The following is a 20,730-nucleotide window of genomic DNA, read 5'->3' as shown; positions in this document are numbered from 1 at the left end:
CTCAACTAGTAGCTCACAATCCCAAGAAAGAAAATTCCTCACAATACTTCTTCCCGCTGCCCAAGATAATACTAGTTACCACTAGCTTTGCCAGGTGCGATACTCACACATACTAAGTTTGGGGACCCTTAGGTTGGGTAACATCAATTCTGGGGTGTAAACAACACTTCTAAGCTAAATTTAAGTGTTAATATTTCCTCTTTGGCTGAGTGACACGATGCTTTACAGTATCCTGCATCTATGATCATCCGGCTACTAAAGTGTAGGTTTTATTATTCTTAAAGGGTATYAATCATTAAGTGAACTACTGAAAAAAAAAAGTTCAAAAAAAGTTTTTCTCGCAGCTTCTGTGGTGTATTTTCAGGAGAAACCCCACGTGAACTGCTCCCCTGAGCCRTCACTTCACCGGACACCCCGCAGGGCTGGGAAGGCTTCGCGGGGTCCCTCTTCACCCCCCAGGGCGCTGCGGCAGGCTTGGCCGCTCCGAGCGAAGCCCTCCCGACCACCTCGGCTCTTCTCCCCGCCTCGCGGCCCCCACCTGCATGGCTGCGCCGCAGCCACCCKCTCCCCTCACGGAGGCCTGCCGCGGCGGGCGGGCGGGGCGGCCGTTGGGGTGGGGCGCGCGGGCGGCCCCGCCCCTCGCCGCGCTAACGGTCGCGGCGCGCGGCGTACGGAATGTGGCACGGAGCTTACCCCTGTCCAGGTAATGAAAGACTACGCGTTTCCAATAAATATGAGAGCAGAATAAGAATGTGAAAATGTTACTACTTAGCTACATGAATTAGCATAAGTATTAATAAAGGAGGCGCAAAATTTACATTACAAAATAAAGCTGCGATTTTCAAGACAAATCACTTGCAGTGTATTCTGAAAAAAAATACCCAAACGTTTACACTGCAAACATTCTCAGTTAAACAACTCTAACTGAATGCTTTTATTTAGCAGCGAAAGTAATACATAYCAATATTGTTAGAGGCAATATCTTTTATATGCATACACTGACTTTTTTACAGTTGCACTACACATGGTTGTAAACAGCACTAGGAAACAAATAATTTTAATATGCTTTTAATATAGTCAAGAAAGTAAAGACACATTTCAGTTCTTAACTGAATCTAATTTAAGACATACACATTCTAGTGATTTTTGAATTGTACATTAGTAAGGAAAAAAAACTGTAAGGAAAACAGTATGTCCATGTACTCAGCATTCCTGCAGCATTAGTTCTTGATCAGGAATCTAAAATCCTGAAAAATAAGAAGAAGCTTTAGCTATTGATATGACATAACACTAAATGCTTAAAATATTATAGAGCTGTAAAATGCATTAGATAAGAMAGCATCATAATATTGGCAAAGAAAAACTTTTTTATACCTCTAAAAAGTTGAATCATTTGAATTAAATTGGAAAGTCAATACTTAAGTTCCAGTGTGAGTTTTTTTCTATGTAAGAACAGAAGGATTAAGCCCAGAATGTCAGCTTGCTTCTCAGTATACACTTGACAGGTAGTTGCATCAGGTCTTCGTAATATACACTTATCATCATTAGTAAGTTTCCAAACTGTTTGCAAATCTGGGGTTTTCTGTTCCTTGCAGCCTGAAACACCTCTGATTTCATTTTTCTAGGGAGTAAGTACCTACAGCTTCTATTCACTTCAGTTTGAGACAGGTGAATTTAGCGGATCTGGTAAAATCCGTCTCCACAGGTAAAGACTTGATTTGGCCTATTTGTATAAAGATAAACATATTTAAATATAGATCTTGATTAAAAGCATTTTATCAATACCTCCTTAGCGAAAATCCACTGATCTTCTTCCATTGCGTGGCTGGAAGATAAATATCCAACAAGCACTCTGTAAAACTGACCAGTTTCAATGAAGTCCCACAGAACTCAGTATATCTAGAAATTGGTAAATTCCTTAGTTTTGTCATCATGACAATTACTAAAGATAAACCCAGGGCCAGCTACCATTTAATGCATATCCATCTCAGGAGGAAAATTACATAGTAAAATTTCAGCTTTTAAGATCAAAGAATGAATTATGCCCATCTTGTAGGATTTTGTGAGGGGAAAAAAGCCACAAGAAGTCACTCTAAGAGACCATTACCCCTCTTTTGTTTTTGCATTTACCTATGATATGCTTCCAAATTGTTGCAATTGCATTATAAATGTTTGTGGCAATTAACAAACAAATACATAAAGTYATTCCCAAGATTTTATTTTCAAACTGTGTTCTTTAACATAAGTGAAGTGTTTCTCCTTTTTCACCAGGGCCATTGCAATAAAATTTTGCACTACCTGGGCACTTGATTTACTTTCTACTAAATCTAGTCAAAAGCTCCTACTGAGCTTAATAAGGTTTGGCTGTTTATTCTAACATGGTGAGTGCATCGTGGGTTATTTAATTATTTAACCATGGGATAACATCACTGATAACTTTAGCCTATCATGAGATCTCTAAAAGATCTAAAGTTTTAAGCCTGACACAGGAGAARTGTAAGTATTCAAATGTGTTTTCAGTAGCTGCTTTCTTTTTTAAACAAAAGAAAAAGATTAACCAAAATGAAGAAAATCACTACTGAGTCTGACTTGACATTTTTAACTTAACTCATTTTGCATAAACAGAATAAAAAGGCTCTATGGTATGAAAGATGCACGGAGTAGGTTCATTCTCAGAAGAATTTGTATATCTACTTTCCAACCTTACTCATCAAAATACAAAATGGGAGGCCAGGCCCAAAATATCTATCTTGCTACAGTAAGTATGCATGGCATTGTATTTATATAACATATAAACACTCTGTTGAACAATGGTTTAGATGATTTCAAAGATGCCATATTTTCTAGAACTCTACTTTTCTGAGAAATATGTACATAATAACCAATGATTTATTATAAAATAGCATGGCATCATGTACATACATGTACAAAAACTTCCTACTATGTCTTTATTTTAATCATAGAAAATTCCTGGAACAGATTTTGAGATGTCCTATCCATGCCTCATTCCTATCAARTCTGTCTAACATTTTCTAAAAACCTACGTTGCTAGGGAAAACCGTAAATCTCCCATCAGTCTAATACACTGGTGAAGTAGCATTACTTCTAAAAGAACCCAATTTTAAAATATTTTAGAAATTCTTATTTTGGGAAARAGATCTTAGAATATCAGTTCACTAYATTAAGAGGATCCTTCTACTGATCTATTAGAAGTGATGTTTACATTTTAAGATATTTAATTGTTAATATTTATCATACTAAAAAAGATATCAGTAATTACATAAATTTGAAAGATTCYATGTACAATATCTTTTTATTTTTTAATCCATTTTTGATACTTCAGTATCACCAAGAAATTCCAATCTAGCCCTCTTATCCTTGCAACTTTACAAACATTGATTATGCCATGTAGAATGCACCTTATAAAGTCTCTGGAAATTGTATTGCTCATCCTCTGCAAAAAAGACAAACATCTATAATAGAAATACTTACAGCAGAATGCTAATACTGAAAAAAGTTCCCTCATATACAGTAATTCTTACTCTAATTCACTGATTCTTCTACTCTATTATGTAACACTTAWTTTGAAAAGAAAAAAATTAAACTGTACCCTGAAGAAAAAGTAGCCTCTACTTCGAATCCCTCCAGGTCCTTGAAGTTCTTCCTGAAAAGTAAAGTATTTCAAATCAGATTTACTCTTGTAACAGAATCCATATAGRAAGGTTGTTTATGTAGTTATTAAAACTATCTGTTCAGTACTGCTGTACACTCCTGCCTCTTAAGGCATGCTTGATGTATATTTCTCCATGTAAATAACAAAGCAGCTCGTATCTTCATGCAGAAACAGCAGAAAACACATGAATGAGGGCCACATTTCACCTCTAGTCTGGCTCAGTAGAAGTTGGTTTAGAAGTATACCAGTACTGGTGAGCAGCCTTTGCTCTCTTTCCAGGTTTCATTAGGCAGACCCAGCCTGAGTGTCCCCACAGAAATAGTCTCTAAGGACATAACAGAATTGGTCTTTGCACATCCCAGGAGAAGAATAATGCAAATCTTACAAAATAGAAATTCTTGGGCTCCAGTCAAGGCACAAGATCCTACTCTATTTCCAGAAGCATTTCACTATCATCTCTCTCAGATTTAATCCCAAGGAAAAGACCAGTGCCTATGATATTCTATACCGTTCATTTTGCACATATTGAGAAACACCTGTCTATTGATCCATATAGGAAGGGAAGGAGGAGGGAAAGAACAACAAATAAAATAGAAATGTAACAAGTACAGGGTATAAAGTGGCTGGCTTTAATGAGACCTTAATGATTAGCAAATGCATAAAAATTAATGACAATTTTCAGTGTCTGTGTTAATACCAGATGTACCAGTGAGATGTCTGTCCTGTACAAGTAGACATGCCAATTCAGAAACAAAATAGTTCAAGTTTTGTGCTTTGCAGAACATCATAGAATTTAGATAGAATTTATTGTATACTCCCTTAGCAATTATGATATCTCTCAATTAAAAACTGAGGTCATGCACTGTCTAAGGTTATGATCATAACCAGAGCTGTCAAAGGTGGAAATCAATTCACACTGTATTCTACTGCTTTAAGAACTGTAAAACAAGATGCCCTCCATCATTTCCAAACATTTTCAAATGAACTTTCAAAGGAAGTAAGACTTAAACTATACATCACCTTTGAATCTTGCTTAGCTTAATTTGGACTGCATTTTGATATMATCAAGTATACCATTATACCCACTTTCTTTGCTGTCTGAAAATGTCTGTATGATTTTTATTTAAATTGCCTGCCTTCTTCTAGCATTACCTAGGTTTGAAATACCCACCCTCATATCTATAACTTATTCAATACTATAGTTTTTTATTTGAAAAGATTAAAAATTTGTGTGCTACTGGGTTTTGTACATTGCTGTTTTTATGTCTTCTCAGATGATTCAATTGAGTGTCTTACACTCACTATTTCAGTGTTTTTCTTTCTTTATACAAGGTATGAAATAAAAAAAACTTAGAAATAAAATAGGCAGCTGTTGCAAGTTATTATTCTAGAACATAAAATGAATCAGGAGTACAATTACTAATATATTCTATATTAGTAATATAGAATTCTGATTTATTTTATAGACTTTCAACATGTTAATATGTCATTCTCTACTTACAGCCAGACACCTCTCAAAGATCATTAAGCAGTTTCCCTATTTGATTTCATGTCAAGTGGTTGGTATTAAAAGGYAGCTAAAGCTAAAATCTGTCTTCATCTTAACACCTTTCCTTCTAAACTTTCTAGTGTTTGGAGAAATTAAAAAATAACTAACATATGCTGTAGTATATGTGCATGTCTATTCACAAACCTACATATACGTACAAAGACAGAAATATATGTATACATGAAGTATGTTTATTTAAAATTTTGTTTTACTGATTGCCTTCTAAAAACTATCTTGTTCAATCTCTTAGATCTATTTTCTTAACAAAAAGGCCTTGCTTCTCCTATCTTTAGATCATATTTATAGCAGTGAAGGTGGAGCTCAAGAGGAAACAAATTTGTGACAAAATCTGTGTCAGTACAAATTAGGAAGAAAGAATAGATTTAATACATTATGTTYCCTTCTTCATTCTTCCACCTTTTAAATTCCTTCCCTGGTCAGGGAGAGATGTAGGTGTGTTTAGGTACAGCAGGTTCTGACTTTCTTTCCAACATAAGAAAAAAATAATCAGTAGCAAATGAACTCCTCCTGAAGTGTGTTCTGTGACACAGAGTCAGAGARTCCAACTGAAGACAGGCAGCCAGCGGGAGCATGGGGGCTTCTTCAGCGGATCAGAGTTCCTCTGCAGATCTCAGGCAGAGTTGCTTTGATCCTCATCTGGCTTTAAAGTTTGCCTGTGTGGTTCCCTTATTACCCTATCCAACAGAGTTTCTTGGAAAGATAGAATTTTTAGCTTTCTACAGTTAGAGAATACTTGCATTATTTTTATTATTGTCATTAGATGGCAGATTGTTCAAGCAATTATTTTCTTAATTTTCTTATCAACTGATATGATCATCAGCAATAACATTTATGGAGAATTTTAAACTTTTGTACTAACACATGCAGAAATCTGTCATATAAATAAATATGGTAAGAATCATGTGGATGACTTTCAAAGATGTAATTAAGATAATAAAATAAATAAGATGGTTGCAGAAATATCAAAGAAGGGTCTGCAAAGGAAATAGATTTCAGAAGATGCTAGCATTTTGTAAATGTCTTTAGTATTATGCATTCTGCATAAGTGTTCTAAGTGTTATTATTTCTATGTATTAATAATTATGACTATAAATAGAAAGATTAAAGGCCTTTAAAAATTAGCTATTTAAAAGAAAAGATGAGTACGGAAACACATGATCATATATTCGCTTCTAATATAAAAATCTAACAAAAATATGATACCTTTTATAAATACACTTAATAAAATATTTGTCTTTAGCCGAAGAGTTATATTAGCCTGCTTTGGGTTCATTCAAAATCACTCTAGCATTTGAGGATCCTATTTATTTCCTTTGGAAGAAATGTTTGCAAATACTGTCCTAAAAATACTTTTTTTCTTAGTCCTATGTCAATATTAGTGTATGTTTAAGCTTTATGTTAGATAGCTACTATTTTTCTTCTCCTAAGGATCTGTACTCTGTAAAGAGTATGAATCTTGATGTTTCTTTGATGTAAAAATTAAGCTTTTGGATTTTATTTCATAGGATAGTTTGGCAGCTCTTAAACAGAATTAATGTATTAAATTTTATTTGTGACTTCAGTTATAAATATTGTGAACCTCTTAAAATATAAACCTGCAGTCACTTATATAATCTGACTGATAGACTCTATAGAGCCTGGTATTATTATTATAGGAAAAATATTACCAAAAGTTTCTCTTTTGAGCTTGAGTGAGAAACGGTTAACTAAAAACTGTCACAAAGAGGCAGAAATCTGTTGTAAAATGGTAAGTAGGCTCTTGCTTTTAGGTTATTGTCTGTTAATACAGACAATGAATAAAATTCCCACTAATTACGTCGTCAACCTCAGTGGAAGTAAGCTCAGAATATTAAAGTATTCTAGCAGAAAGACTTCGTTGGATATAAAAACCACTGTGTTTTCACATATAATAATTTTATGCCCTGGCATTTATACTTTCCTTCCCATTCTTACTTGACAGGTATGTTCATTTAAAAGCACAAAGRGCAATTACAGGGGAATTTTATGTCATTGCTTAGCTCCAGGAGCATAAATGCAGTTGAAGTCAATGACATCACAGAAGCTAAATTTTATCCTGTATTTTTGTTTCAGGTGTGTAATGGATTGAAATTTTTATAACAATTTTAGTTCTTGTGGGAACTGTTGTTTGAGTTGCTTCATGAGTAGATGTATGAACTCCTTAAGATCTTATACATAGCCAGGTTTTGTCACTGATAGTCCTATTAACCAAACCTGGCAAAATCTGCCATTAGTTTTTACACAGTTTTGTCACAAATAAGATTGCTGTAGCACAATAGTGCTGTGCTGCATCTATGCAAAGTTTTCCTCATTATGAAAATATGAAGTGTTTCCTGAATCCAGTTGAATTATTCCTTAAATTGCTACAGCAATTTAAGATTGCTGTAGAAGTCAGCATGATGATACACAGTTAAAAAGCAGTAGAGGCTGTTTCARAAATTGGAAAAAAATTGCAAAAGTCTTGTCCCCTATTGTTTTCTGAGTTAGGTGTATGTGTAGGCACTACATTGCTATACAGAAATCCATGTCATGATATTTTTCTAGACAAACTAATTATATGCYTATGAGTTTTCTTTCCTTTTTATTTATTTATTTATTTATTTTTCAGTTTGGCTGCAAGTGCTTCTGGGGATCTCTGGCTCCATGTTACCCTGCTCCTCCTCAGCCACATGAAGAAAAACAAGAATACAATCCACTGCAGACTCAGCAGCCTTCCACTCAGAAAGGTTGTGTCCTGTGTCCTGTACATAAGAACATACTGAAAGAAAACCATAATCCCTTACACTCAGTGTAATAATGGGAATAGTCTGACTATGTGTAGCAAATACAGASATTTTTATTTCGTTTGAAACTCTGTCATTAAGCAGTTTTTWWWAAAAAAAWGCCATGTATCAGCTTTTCATTTTTAATCAATAGTCCACCTAATTTTGTTGAAAAAAGGGAGAAGCACTTAACCATATTGAAAAATAATCAAATATGCATCTGTCACCACARTGGCTCATATTTACAATCAAATAAAAGTTTGTCTAAGCTTTGAATCTGATTTACTACTTGTATTACTTCCACCACTCTCTCTGTCTGCCTGCATGTTAATTTCTGGGGGATAAAAGGCATTGTTTTATTTAGTGAGTTTTCTTATATCTTAGGTCTAGCAGTGGTCCACAAGAAACGGACTGCAAAACATTGAAGGAAGCAACAGGACTGAGAATTACTAAACAAGAATATTTTTCCCTTAAAAGATCAGCCTGGACTAGAAACCTTTACTAGGCATAGTAAAGAATTTACAAAACAAATCATTGTCCTTAAACCATGTTCAACTGTTATATACCATTTAGAATCTAAATCAAGCACTCAGATGTTAGGAAATGTCAGATTAAGGACAACTGTTTCCTCTTTTGCCTTGTCCACTAGTTCTCCCTGTCCTTACTTATTCCTCATATAACCTGAGTCTCTCTTCCTGACCCATTCATGACAGCCATATCCCTACCTTCCTTCCAGCTTTTATTTTCAGTAACCTAATTTTTCCTGATCCTCCAAAACTCAACTCACAATTTCACTTTTCCACTGGCAGGGCTCTTCCTGAGAYTTTACTCTGTGCTACTGTAATATGTGCTACACTAATATTGAAACATAAGTCTCTGCATAAATTCTAATGGGTTTTGATGAGTTTTTTTTCTCCGATCATTATTAAAATACGAAAAAAAATGCGTTTTTAAAAATTCATTCAGCCTTAGCTGAACCTCAGGGGCTAAAGAAACCTGAGAAAGATGCTTTTTTTTTAAGATTAAATTGTTGGAATATGGGAAAGTGTTMAGTAACTGAAATCACATTTTTACAATAAGAAATGTCAGTCATGTTTAGTGAAAGATAGCTTTATGTACGTACATATCTACACTACTTTTCTTATGTGATAGTGCTGTGCTGCATCTATGCAGTTTTCCTCAGTATGAAAATCTGAAGTGTTTCCTGATCCAGTTGGAATTACTCCTTAATTTACCTTACTAATTTSTTATATGAGATTTAACAAGATGGGACTGTCAGGCAATTCAATATATCAAAATCAGTGGCTGAAAGAACTTTGATTTCTTCAAAGTTGTTTTTATTTTTTTTTCTTGCTACAAGACAATGAACCAACTGTGGATATGGATTTTTTTTTTAATATAACTTCACATAACTTCCTGAGATCTCATGGGAGAAAAGCATATGAGACAGAAGTTCTTAGAGTCAAAACATTGTAGGAGAAAAGCTATTGGTAATAAACATTATGAATTTTTGGGAGTAAGCATAAGTGATAAAGCATATTTAGCTGTTTGAAGTATTTTCCAGAACATACTGGCAAGTAGACAAATTAAGAATGAATGAAAAAATTAYGAAAAAAAAGATTCTCAAGTAATTAGTTTTCCAAACAAACAAAATAACATAGTTCTATTTAATGAGTGATCAAAAATAGAATTGTATTTCATACAAAATGGTTAATGCTGCTATGTGTATTTTCACAACAGCATGACTTTCTGATACAGTTCTTAAAAAGARGCAAAAAAACTATTGAACTTTGCATGCATGTACGTTATCAAATATCAAAATGAGAGCCAACATTTTACAAAGTAAGAAAATGGCCAGAAACAATTTAAAAACAACAGTATTTTCTTTCTGAATCCTATGCATATGGCTGAAAAGAAGAACATATCCTCCACAATGCAACATGCCCCTCTTAAGATAGGGCCCAAATAATATGTCTACCTCGTATATTAGAAAAATATCTTAAATTCAAATTTACTATTGCTCTTCCATCTGCAAAGCAGCCAGTGAGTGCTCACTTTAATCCCAGACTGAAAACTCCAAAATAAGAGATGTTCCCCTGTTATTTAGTTATTTTACTCTAATATATAAGCCTTTAAATAAAAGTTACTCTCAGCTCATGCTACTTGAAGTGAGAAGATAGATTCCTTTTCTCATGTTTTGTTTCTGCTGATGCTGAACCCAATAATAATGTAGTTAAAGCAATTTTAAAAGATGTCAGAAAAAAGATGTCATTATATTCTCAAACATGTCATTTCTCTGCCATTATATTCTCAGTTAAACCTCGTGCAAAAATTGTAACAAAGACAGAACTTTCTTACCTGCACCTTAAGTTAAATGATAATATTGTCTTTAAATTACTTGGAAATTCTTAATATTGTAAGTCATAAATCATATGTTTTTAATGAATTGATAAGGTTTGAATTCTAAATAGGAAAAAAAGAGAACCCCTAGAAAAAAATAACTCGACTGCAATATAATGGTACAGCTAAATTTGAAAGTACTTTTCTTTTTATAGATCAGCTACTAGATCCACTTTGATTTATAGGCTCTCTGTTCTGCCACTCTATGTTAGGCATACATTATTTTAGTTTTCCTTTTGTGTATGTTTAATATCAGCAGGATTATTTTTCACTGATYAAAGAAGTTTAAAATTTCATATTTCTAATGGAGGTACACTAGTGTGATATTAAATCTTGAAAYTAAAAATGTTATGAGCAGAAAGGTTCTAAAATGACGTTTTTATATGAGCTAATGAATCACAAAATGTGAGAATGCAAGCATGCATAGTTTAAGCTTACATACGTCCGCTTTGTATCTCTTCAATCTTCTCTCATTAAGTTGGGGAACAAGTTGCAGCAAAGGATGCAGRACAGACGACTGAGAGGACATGAACACAGACACATGAGCAACAATGAAATTCTGACCTTATGATACAAATAATGTCTCTTCCCACAATACTGGTTTGCAGACCAAACATGCACCAAAAAAGAACTGAAGATGTTAATTGAGAAACTAATTTTTGAACACTCTGAATTGACAACATAAAGGTACCAACATTTATATTTACACTATGAATGTGATGCACACAGTGATGGAGGGAAGAGCTGTGCATCCTCACCTTTATGTGTTGAAAGTTCAGAACAATTCACAGACTTGTCTAGGTAATTGTAATTATTCAAACTTTAGTCATCCTTTGTGAGCACTACAGAAAACATTTCCCTACACAACTTCTACTAACTTTTCTATGATTATCTGCTACAGAAATTAGCAGCTTTAATCTCCTTTGTACTGAAGAATTTTTTACTTGAAAATAATATAAATCACAGCAAAAAAAATGTGTTTTGCTAGAAAATAGTTTACAGAGGAGAACTATTCTCAAGTAAATTTTGTAACCATGGCACTGGTCACTCTGCCTATTAGACAAGCTCCAGTCCTGACATCCCCTGTGCTGCACAAGACTCTGTATGCTCGCACACAGCCTGGCACAGCGCAGTGCTGTCGGGTGCAGCGTAAGTCCCCATGCAGTGACTGGCAACAAGAACCTGGGGGCTTGTGGACTGAGGTCCACACTGGGAAATAAAGTAGACATACCCACACTCCTCCAACCAATTTAAACCTTTTGCTGATGAAGTTTTTCATAATTAAAAAATATAGTGCATTTTTTTTACAATACTTCTTGCACAAGAAGACAACAAAGAGAAATATAATTTATGGAATCACTAGCATTACCAAAGTGATAACACATTTCATAGGCAAATGAATTTGCTTCCTTGCAGTCAATCTTGCAYGGTATGCCTAAGGTATCCGATGCTGCGTACATGAGCGAAAGAGGGCGGCCAGCTGCCACACAGGCTCTGCCCTGCAGCCGGGGGAGAGGGGAGAATGCAGCGAAGAAGGAGGTCGCTCACCTATGTTAGTACRTCCCAGACCTGGGCTAGAAAAGAGTCACTTGAACAGCTAAACTGTAAGTGAGAAAGCAGCAACCTCTGGGGGTGGGCAGGGGCAAAGGTCTTCAGGGTRGGGAGGAAGAGGGAGGCAGTAACAGCTTCAACAGGAGCAGAGATGGCTTATTTCACTGTGCCCTGATTACCATTAAAAGCTCCAGAGCAGCTCTATCATGAAAATCCTGACTACAGCATCCACAGTATTCACCGGAGGCMTAGAAAACAGTATCACTCTCTAGGAAATATATAGCATATTTCTGAAGAAACATAAAAACAAGGCAATAATGGACATTAACATATCAGAATGGTTGTTAAGAAATGAGAAAATACTAATATGCTTAACTTCCTCAACATCATAGGTACACATAAAAAAAAGATGTACATGAATATATAATTATACTTCAAGAGTAGATCACTTTTTTTTTTAGCTTATGAGAATATTTTTATAGCAAAAATTTTAGGCTACTTAAAAAATTGGTACTTCTCATCTGTAATAAAATCTGAAATCTTAATTAGACTCATATAATACTCTGTCTAACATATATTTATGACTGGATAAAATACATACATTGTATTTATTAATACAATGCATTAATAATTCTTAATATTTAAGGCCAGGTTCTCACCTGGCATAAGTCAGCATTGTTCCACTGCATGTTATGCTCATAACATACCAGAAATAAGCATGTGATCTTATTCTTTCATGTTGAAACTTAAGATGCAGTTGTGACAAATATTTAGTAGTTTTCCATTTGCATATATGTACAATGTTGATGATCCTTTGCCATGTTATTAAAGCATATTCTATATTTCAAACAAAAAATTCTCAGTTGTGAGCTTGCTATCCAGTTGGAGAGACTGTTATAAAAAGGAACATTATCTTGTTTTTCAATACAAGCACGCACGTACTCACAATGAGGTGCTATGCAACTTACCATGATGTCTGAGTTGCCCGAGTCATGAGTCTTAGAATAATGAAATAAGAACTGTTCAAAAAAATTAAAAGTGGGGTTTTACTATAATACAGGGCAAGGAGGTTATGATTTTCTCGACAATTTAGTGTGACCAAGAAAAAACATTAACAGAAATCTTACCCTTTTGGTGTAGTCTTTTTCATCCAAACCCTGTGGGAATAATAGTTGGTAGAAAGGCTTTTATTTGTTAAAAAAAAAAAAAAAAAAAAAAAAAAGCAATGGGTAGTTTTAATTACATTATAAACTTTTCAGTAGTGGCTTGGAATATTGTCCTTTCTTGGCAAGTGTATTCTATATCTTTGCTTATCAATGTGAATGTTCTTTTCAGCCCCTGTAGAGGCCACTGGTTACTAGAAGAGTTGGTTGCCATGATTGTGCCATTCTCTCCTTCCCACTGTCAAAAGAGATGTGCGTAATGTTTTGTCATATCTAGAATCTGCGTTTTTATTTTTCACCATGAGCTGAAGCCCCAGTTCTAGCAAAAAAAAGTGTTGGCAGCAGCAGATTCTCCTAAGTAAAATTGTTTCTCTACAGACAGCTGCATAATTTTTCTCATCTAGAGCAATATAAACACCTGAAACCTTGTATCCAAGCKGGAGCTTATTCTCCAAACACTGGAATTTCACAGCGGTCTTCAATGGGTGTTAGATTGGGACATGCAGCATTTTGGTGTAAGAATTGATACTATTACTTCAAACAGTTCAGACGTGTCTTCTGAATTCATTGTAGACACTGGCACACTGAGTGAGCATGCTTATATTAAGTAGCTTTTCATGTGCATTACCTGTGGTTTCTGGAGAAATCCCATGACCAAAAAGCAAAGTTCTTCCAGTGCACTGGATGCCTAATGCAAAGAAAAGATGAACTCAGGCATCACACTTCCACTCCTACTGCATTTAGTAAATAATACCAAAAATAAAGTAACTTCTATTTAAGGTGACTCACCTGAGGCTGAGAATCTGTAGTCAAGTAGGCAGAACATGCATCATCTATCTGTAAAAGTTCACATAGTACTCTTTAAGAAGTCAGATTAATATAAACATATGAAATGTATACATTTTCAGAACAGTTCAGTGCAACCAAAGGCATGGCAAGCTTACCACCATAGGGAATTCATATAGGGACAGTCCTGAAATTCAAGAAAAACAATCGCCCTTAWCTGAATGAACAAATTTACACTTACTTAATCTCAACAACCACATATTTACCTGTATCCATTATTCTGAAATACCACTAATGTTCCTTCTGTTTATAAACYTCTCAGGCAGACTCACAATTTAAATGAAGATTGTAAGCTTTGGAGGCATGGRCTATGAACATAGATATCTTCTGTGGTATCTTTGGGTTGTATAAAACTGCAAAGAAAATGGCAGTACTAAGTGGTTCAATGTTCACAGTCCTCAAATATTGCTCTTCTGACTGAACTTCAACATCCCTGCAGGTGTATAACACACATCTCTCCTGAGCAATTAAAGTATGTGCCAGCAGCTCTTACACATGCCAGTCCATTTGTGTGAGTCATCAACCAGCCAGTCTCCAAGGTTTCCACTGATTTCATTGACACATGAAAAGCCGTACAAGGTCTTGTTTATAGGAGATGGATCCCAAATCACAAGGCTAATAAGAGATGTATTCAGTATATTTCAAAGAACCTGAACTCGGATCAAAAAACGCTGTTGAAAAAGTGACTGCCTTTGAGCTTGGATTCATCGGTATAGAATAGAATGGAARTGACGCATATAGACATSAAAACAAAAAACAACTCCCCCCATAGAGCAACCCAAGAAACTCCAACCTCCCTCAGTCATTTCATCAGGGGCAGAACAAATGTCCGTTTAGTTCTGCATCTTACCTCCAAAAAAGGACCAAACATGGGCACCCAGAGAAAAGCRTAAGAAGAAATCAGCTATCTAGTAAAACTTGTGAGCTCCAGATTGGTGGTAGCTGGAGAGTACAAACTTTGAGTCAGAAGTCRTTCTTTCATAATAAAGCTCCATGGATCCTGTTCCGTGAATTAGGCCAAGCTCTCTCTGAACCCTGTTAACATCCCCGACATCCCACGGTAAGGATTTCCTAAGCACTGCAGAAAACACCACCGCTTTGTCTTGATCAGTCTTTTCAAAGATAGCTTCATTCAGTACTATTCAGTACTATTGCAGTCTTGTCTTGGAAGAAGCAATTAATAATTAATCCCTACCCACCCTCTCTACCATTCATGACCTTGTATAGACCTTAATCAGATCCTCTTTCCATTGTCTCTTTTCCAGGCTGAAAGAATCCCAGACTAAGAAACATTCTCAGTGCAGCTATTAATCAGGAAGGGAAAAGAAATAGGGGGAAAAGTGGAATTCATGGAAGTTATTTTACCAGTGCTGAAAGTTCAAAGTATTCCATAAGGAAGAGAAAGTCTCCAGTACTCCAGCTGGAGCTACAAAATCTAATAATAATTTTAAAAGGTTTAACTTTTTATTATATAATTTTAAAGTTGTATCAATAGCAACCCACATTAGCACCATTTTTTTCATTAAATATTTGATACTGTTAGTTCAGATGCCAAATAGCTTTGCCACTTTTTATATTGTTCACAGACTGAATCAAAAATGTTTTTTTCAAATGAAAAGTGAGCAATACAATGGATCCTTTAACTTTATTATAAATAAAAAGCCCTAAACAGCGTTTTTTAAATGAAGAAAACATTAAATGAAAAAAAGCAATAAACAAATAATGCATATCTGTGTACTTCAAGAGTAGAGATGATTCATTTCTCTAGGGACAATCTATGAGAAAGCATTAGCAGGGAGTGGGAAAGCTAATAGCACATAGGATTCCCCTTGCAAATAGTTTTTGTTGGTAACACATCCCCCCCCTTGCTCTTTTGCCTTGATCTTACATTTGCTTCTCTCTGGGAATGTGAYTTCAGCTTCACTACTGAGATTTCAGGGAGTGAGTATGTAAATGGAGAAATCAGTATTGAATGAAATAAATTAAGCTAAAATCATTCTGGAAGCCCAAGTTAAAAATCTATTATTCCTTCTTGGTGAGGGTTTGTTTGTTTTTTGTTTRTTTGTCTATTCTGYAGTTGGAAGTGACTACTAGWGAACTACTGTAACTCAAGAGCAGGGCAAGGCAGAGACTGCATTGTGGTCAATACAGTGCAAAGCAGAGGATCTTTTAGCTAAAACCTGCACATAAAAGGAAAGGGCTGAGGAAAAGYCATAGTTTCAGGACTTGACAATTGTTTTTTTCTTTTTTAATCTAAGATTTTGATTTTTTTAAAAAAATTCCTATCATCCTTGATGCATCTTCTCATTAATTTCCTCTCCTGCTTCAGAAAGGTGGCATGAGGATGACAGCTTTTGAGCTTGTGAGTTGCTTGTTGGTTTGGTTTTGGGGTTGGTTACATAGAAKAGAGGCATGAATTGGTGTGGGGAAACAGTAAAGGAGCACTGTACTTACAAAGTTCACGTATTTATAAACTCAGAATCATTCCTGGAAAATATTTATTTAATTTCAGGTTTAATTTCATGACCAGAATAATCAACTAATAAAGTAAAAATCAAGAACAAAAATTATTCTTTTCATTCTGAGAAAATCTGGTAAACTAGTATTATTCAGACTGATTTAGAATATATACCCCTGCATCTAATTCTCTTTACTTAGTTCTTAGTTTCTCTCCAGTCATGCATTATTCTTGCTGTAATAAAGTTTCATACTGTTTACGTTACACAATTCCATAAGGAATTTAGTATTTTATGCATACTTCTTCATCCACTGAAAAAAGGAACTTTGCCTTTGCCCCTAGCGACTGTTGAAGCAATCTTGTATTACAAAAGCAAATGAAAGCGTAAATGCAGAAATGTATAAAACAGCATCTTTTAATCCAGAATTTAAATAACTCATTTTCATAAACTCTTCTAGCTATTAGGATCTTACTTCCCAAGAGATCACTTCTCTCCCAGGACAGAAATATCCTCAAGGCTTGCGCAGGTGCCCATCTGTGAGTATGTTAGTRTTAGAGTCAATAATCCTGAGATGAAATAGGGGGAGCTGTCAATAAGGGAAGTGTGTCCTGGAAAGGCACCAACAGCAGGAAATTTACTCTGCATATCCGTACCCAGTTCTTTCCTTGCTGAGTCGCTTGCGTTCTAATGTTATCAGAAGCCACAGAATTAAATGYTAACACAGTCCTTCAAGACKACAACAACGGGATAGYRGCATGTTCCAGGCTAGCCCTCTCTAAGTGTTATGTCCTGCTGCTCCATCTCTTCCAAAAGGGCATGGAAGAACCCACGTTAAAGCACATCAGATCAAATGTATGTAAGTTTAAAAGAAGGGAATGGAAGCTAGAAGAGCGATCAGCAGTAAAAAGCGGGAGAGCGAGGCATGAGAGCAAGGATGGGCACAGAAGAAACAGTGGTATCCCCCACAGCAGCTGAGGCCTGAGGCATGCATCAGTGGTGTTTTAGCCTTGTGTCCCTGGTCTGCTCGCAATAAACTGCAAGAATCGCTACCAGCCTTCACCCCGAGAGCAAAGGGCTGAGCCAGCCCRCCTGCCTGTCATGCTCACCTCTTTCCACTGCTGCAAATCCTGATCTGCCTGTAGCGCTTGAGATGGCATCGGTGCACCTGGAAGCACAAACAGGGCTTATCAATACTGTACAGCACAGGTAATTTCTGTAAGTATCTTATGTCAGTGATTTAGATAATAATAGTGAGTACGATACAATACCTGCAAGTCTGGAGTACGCTTATTGGTGTCCGTACAGAGCTCCATGCTCTGAGGGCATCTCCCACCCCACACGTTGTTATATTTGCCTGCTAGTTTCTGCCCACTCTTCATTATCATGGCAGCAGCAGCAGGTTCCTTTGCAAGGTGACAGCAGAGATGGGCACTTACATCTCTTTGCAATAAACAGAGTAGAAATGACTCTGTTTTCACCAAAAGTCAGCCTCGCATTAGTCTGTTCTCAGTGAAAAGTAGCAGGAGAGAAAAAGTGCACAGCAGCTCTCCAACCCTAGATCTGCTCAGGAAAACACATTTTGTTGTTTGTTTTAGTTCAAGGAGAAACTCCACAYAAGTTAAAGRTGCTACAATTCTTTTTCACTTTGTTTCATGTTCTTAATGCATTCACATTGGATTATTGCTCCAGGACTGGTGCCTGGTTTAAGGCCCTATTCCAAGGGTGGAATTGGGCAATGCTTCCGATAAACACACCTTTCCCTGAAATCACTGCCTGTCACTGAGCACTGCTGCTGCTGTTGCCTGATTCCCAAGACTTTCCAGGGGAAACAGAAGAAATCCAATAGCCTGTAAAGCTGAGAGCAGCAGGCTCTCAGGAAGCCTGAATATTACAGCTTTTCTTTTTCTCTTTTCTTTTCTTTTCTTTTCTTTTCTTTTCTTTTCTTTTCTTTTCTTTTCTTTTCTTTTCTTTTCTTTTCTTTTCTTTTCTTTTCTTTTCTTTNTTTTCTTTTCTTTTCTTTTCTTTTCTTTTCTTTTCTTTTCTTTTCTTTTCTTTTCTTTTCTTTTCTTTTCTTTTCTTTTCTTTTTTCTTTTTTTCCTGGAGCATAAACTTTTGAACGGAGGAGATGCAATTATTCTGCCAGCTCATAACTTTCCTTAACACTTCTCCATTTATTCACAAAACTCGTATTTCATGTCTAGTCCCATCAATTTTGCGCTCCCACCTGGGACTATGCGTCTGTCAGTGCCAAGCAGTGCACTCCTGCAGGCTGTTCGGACTTCATTCATTTACACACGCATCCTTACGCACACTGGGAAACAGTAAGCAGTCTTGTAAGATGTACAAAATATCCGTTAAAAAATATTATTTAGGAAAGCCAATTCTGTTCAAAAGGAACATGGAAGAGGACATCATCTTACAGAACACACACTGTCCATTAACACCTGTCCTCCTCTCCTTCAAGCCTGCCACCAGCTAAAAACACAACTTCCTCCAAGTCAGCAGAATGCTAGATGCACATTTTCAGTAACTTTTCAATCTGRGATTCATGTCTTAAATCTTCTCTTCTTCCCCCACTGCTCCCTCTATATGGGCTCCTGGAAATCTTTTCTATAAGAGCAGCGATAAAATACTGTGTACCCACTGCTCTTCCTGTCTCTCTTTTTCCTTCGCTCCTCTCTTGCACAACTGGAGAATTTAATTTTAGCAGAATATTCAATACACTGTATTTAAATTTCTCTACTTCTTGATATTAAAAACAAAACAGAAGAAAAACTCTTGAGGAAAGTACCTCTCAAACACACAAAATGCGAGAAAACAGATATGATCCCTGCACACGGACTTGTTTTGCAATCAATCTTCACAAATCTTAAGAATTAAAAATATACTTATGTATATTGGGAAATAGAAAACAAAGTCTATCTTGTCAAAATGCCCATTACCTGTGCTTGTTTCACAAGCACTTGCCTGTTACAAAAACTGTAACTTTCACGTGTAACAAGTTACATTTTAAACGAAATCAAGCTAATCAAGCTGTATCGCTAAAGCAAGCTAACAAAAACAAAAAAGCTCTTTTTCCACTCAACACCTGTGTGCACACCAGCTCCCACGGACCCCGAAGGTAATAAATACTGCTTCACGCTGGACCAGCTGCCTTGCAGAGAGGGTCCCTGCCAACCTAAACTCTCCTCTGATTCTGTGAAACATCCAGCTCCCCTGGGTTAGCATTTATACCAAGCAAACTCGGTGTAAAAAATGAAGCCTGTTTTGATACAAGCCGCTTCCCCGAGCGGCTGCGCGGGGGTTTCGCCCGGACGGAGTGAGCCGGCGGGAGCTCGCAGGGAGGCCCCCGCGGCGCCCGGCCCGCGCGGGCAGGCAGCCCCCTCGCGCAGACCGCTCCGGCCGCGGCCCCCGCCGCCGAGAGCTGCGGCGCGGTGAGGGTGCCGCGCGCGGAGACGCGGTCCGGCCGGCGGCCGGCAGCCCCCTGCGGGGCTGGCAGGCTCCGGGGGGGGGGAGGTCAGGCCCACATTGCCCCCCTCCCAATTGCACTGCAGGGTCTGCGGGGTTGGGGAAGGGGATGCTCCTCACCTTTGCAAGCACACAGGCAGGAGGCGAGGAGGAGGAGGAGGAGCAGCGGCAGCGGGGCCCCTGGCGCTGTGCTGCTGTCGCCCGCCTTCCCGGGGCTGCGCGGCGGAGCGGCCGCGAGGGGCTGCTGGTGGCAGAAGTTTCCCATGGCCATGGCAGCTCCCGCTCTGCCTCCAGTCTGGGCATGCCTCTCTCCCTTCCCAAACTTTTTAAATCTCCCGGACACGTGGATCGGCATCAGCTTGACTCACGAATGAGGCGTCAGCCCCCTTGCCGCCCACCCCAGGGCCAGACCCCGTCATCGCCGGCAGGCAGCGGGGCTGACTCAGCCGCCAGCTCCCATGTTTGCTAAGGGCACCAGGGTGCTGGCGCAAGCAGCTCCTGGCTTGCCCTACCCTCTGCTGCACGCCGGCTGGGAAACCGCCGGCCTCGCCGGGGAGGCCCGCCGGGGCAGTGGCGCAGCACGGGGCCCTGGCTGCGGCTCCCGCATGCTTCAGGCCGCCGCGGGGCAGTGAGGTGACGTGCAGGGGCTGCGTCTCCACCGCGCCGCTCGCCCTCAGTCTTTGCCCGAGCCGTGCCCCGGCTCGCGCCGGTGATCCAAACGTGGGCCCGCGGACGGCCTCCGCAGCCTGTCCCCGCGCCCGGGGCTCTTGCCAGGCTGCTGCTCGCCCTGCCCATTGCTGGGGCCTGTCGTCCCCGCCAG

The 20,730-nt window shown here is 37.8% G+C and overlaps 1 protein-coding gene across 2 annotated transcripts; it reads right to left on the bottom strand.

The window, feature by feature from the left end:
* Positions 1-1,021: 1,021 nt before the first annotated feature.
* On the bottom strand, positions 1,022-20,518 carry NMU (neuromedin U). 2 transcript variants are annotated; one of them, XM_085322735.1, is made up of 10 exons: positions 20,031-20,518; positions 17,549-17,607; positions 13,927-13,974; positions 13,766-13,825; positions 13,102-13,131; positions 12,943-12,993; positions 10,866-10,940; positions 3,611-3,664; positions 1,786-1,825; positions 1,022-1,247 (listed from the first exon to the last, which is right to left on the bottom strand). In XM_085322735.1, the coding sequence occupies exons 1-9, from the start codon at positions 20,263-20,265 to the stop codon at positions 1,790-1,792; spliced, it is 648 nt and encodes a 215-aa protein (XP_085178861.1). In that variant the 5' UTR covers positions 20,266-20,518; the 3' UTR covers positions 1,022-1,247; positions 1,786-1,789. The 2 variants fall into 2 exon arrangements, with proteins under 2 accessions (XP_085178861.1, XP_085178862.1); XM_085322736.1 differs by having other exon boundaries at positions 1,022-1,239.
* Positions 20,519-20,730: the final 212 nt, after the last annotated feature.

Source organism: Rhea americana, unplaced genomic scaffold, assembly GCF_003343005.1.
Source record: "Rhea americana isolate MKP2758 unplaced genomic scaffold, rheAme1 scaffold_8, whole genome shotgun sequence".
NCBI classification, from domain to species: domain Eukaryota; kingdom Metazoa; phylum Chordata; class Aves; order Rheiformes; family Rheidae; genus Rhea; species Rhea americana.
The sequence above is the reverse complement of the archived record's forward strand: the minus strand, read 5'-3'. Positions and strand labels throughout refer to the sequence as shown.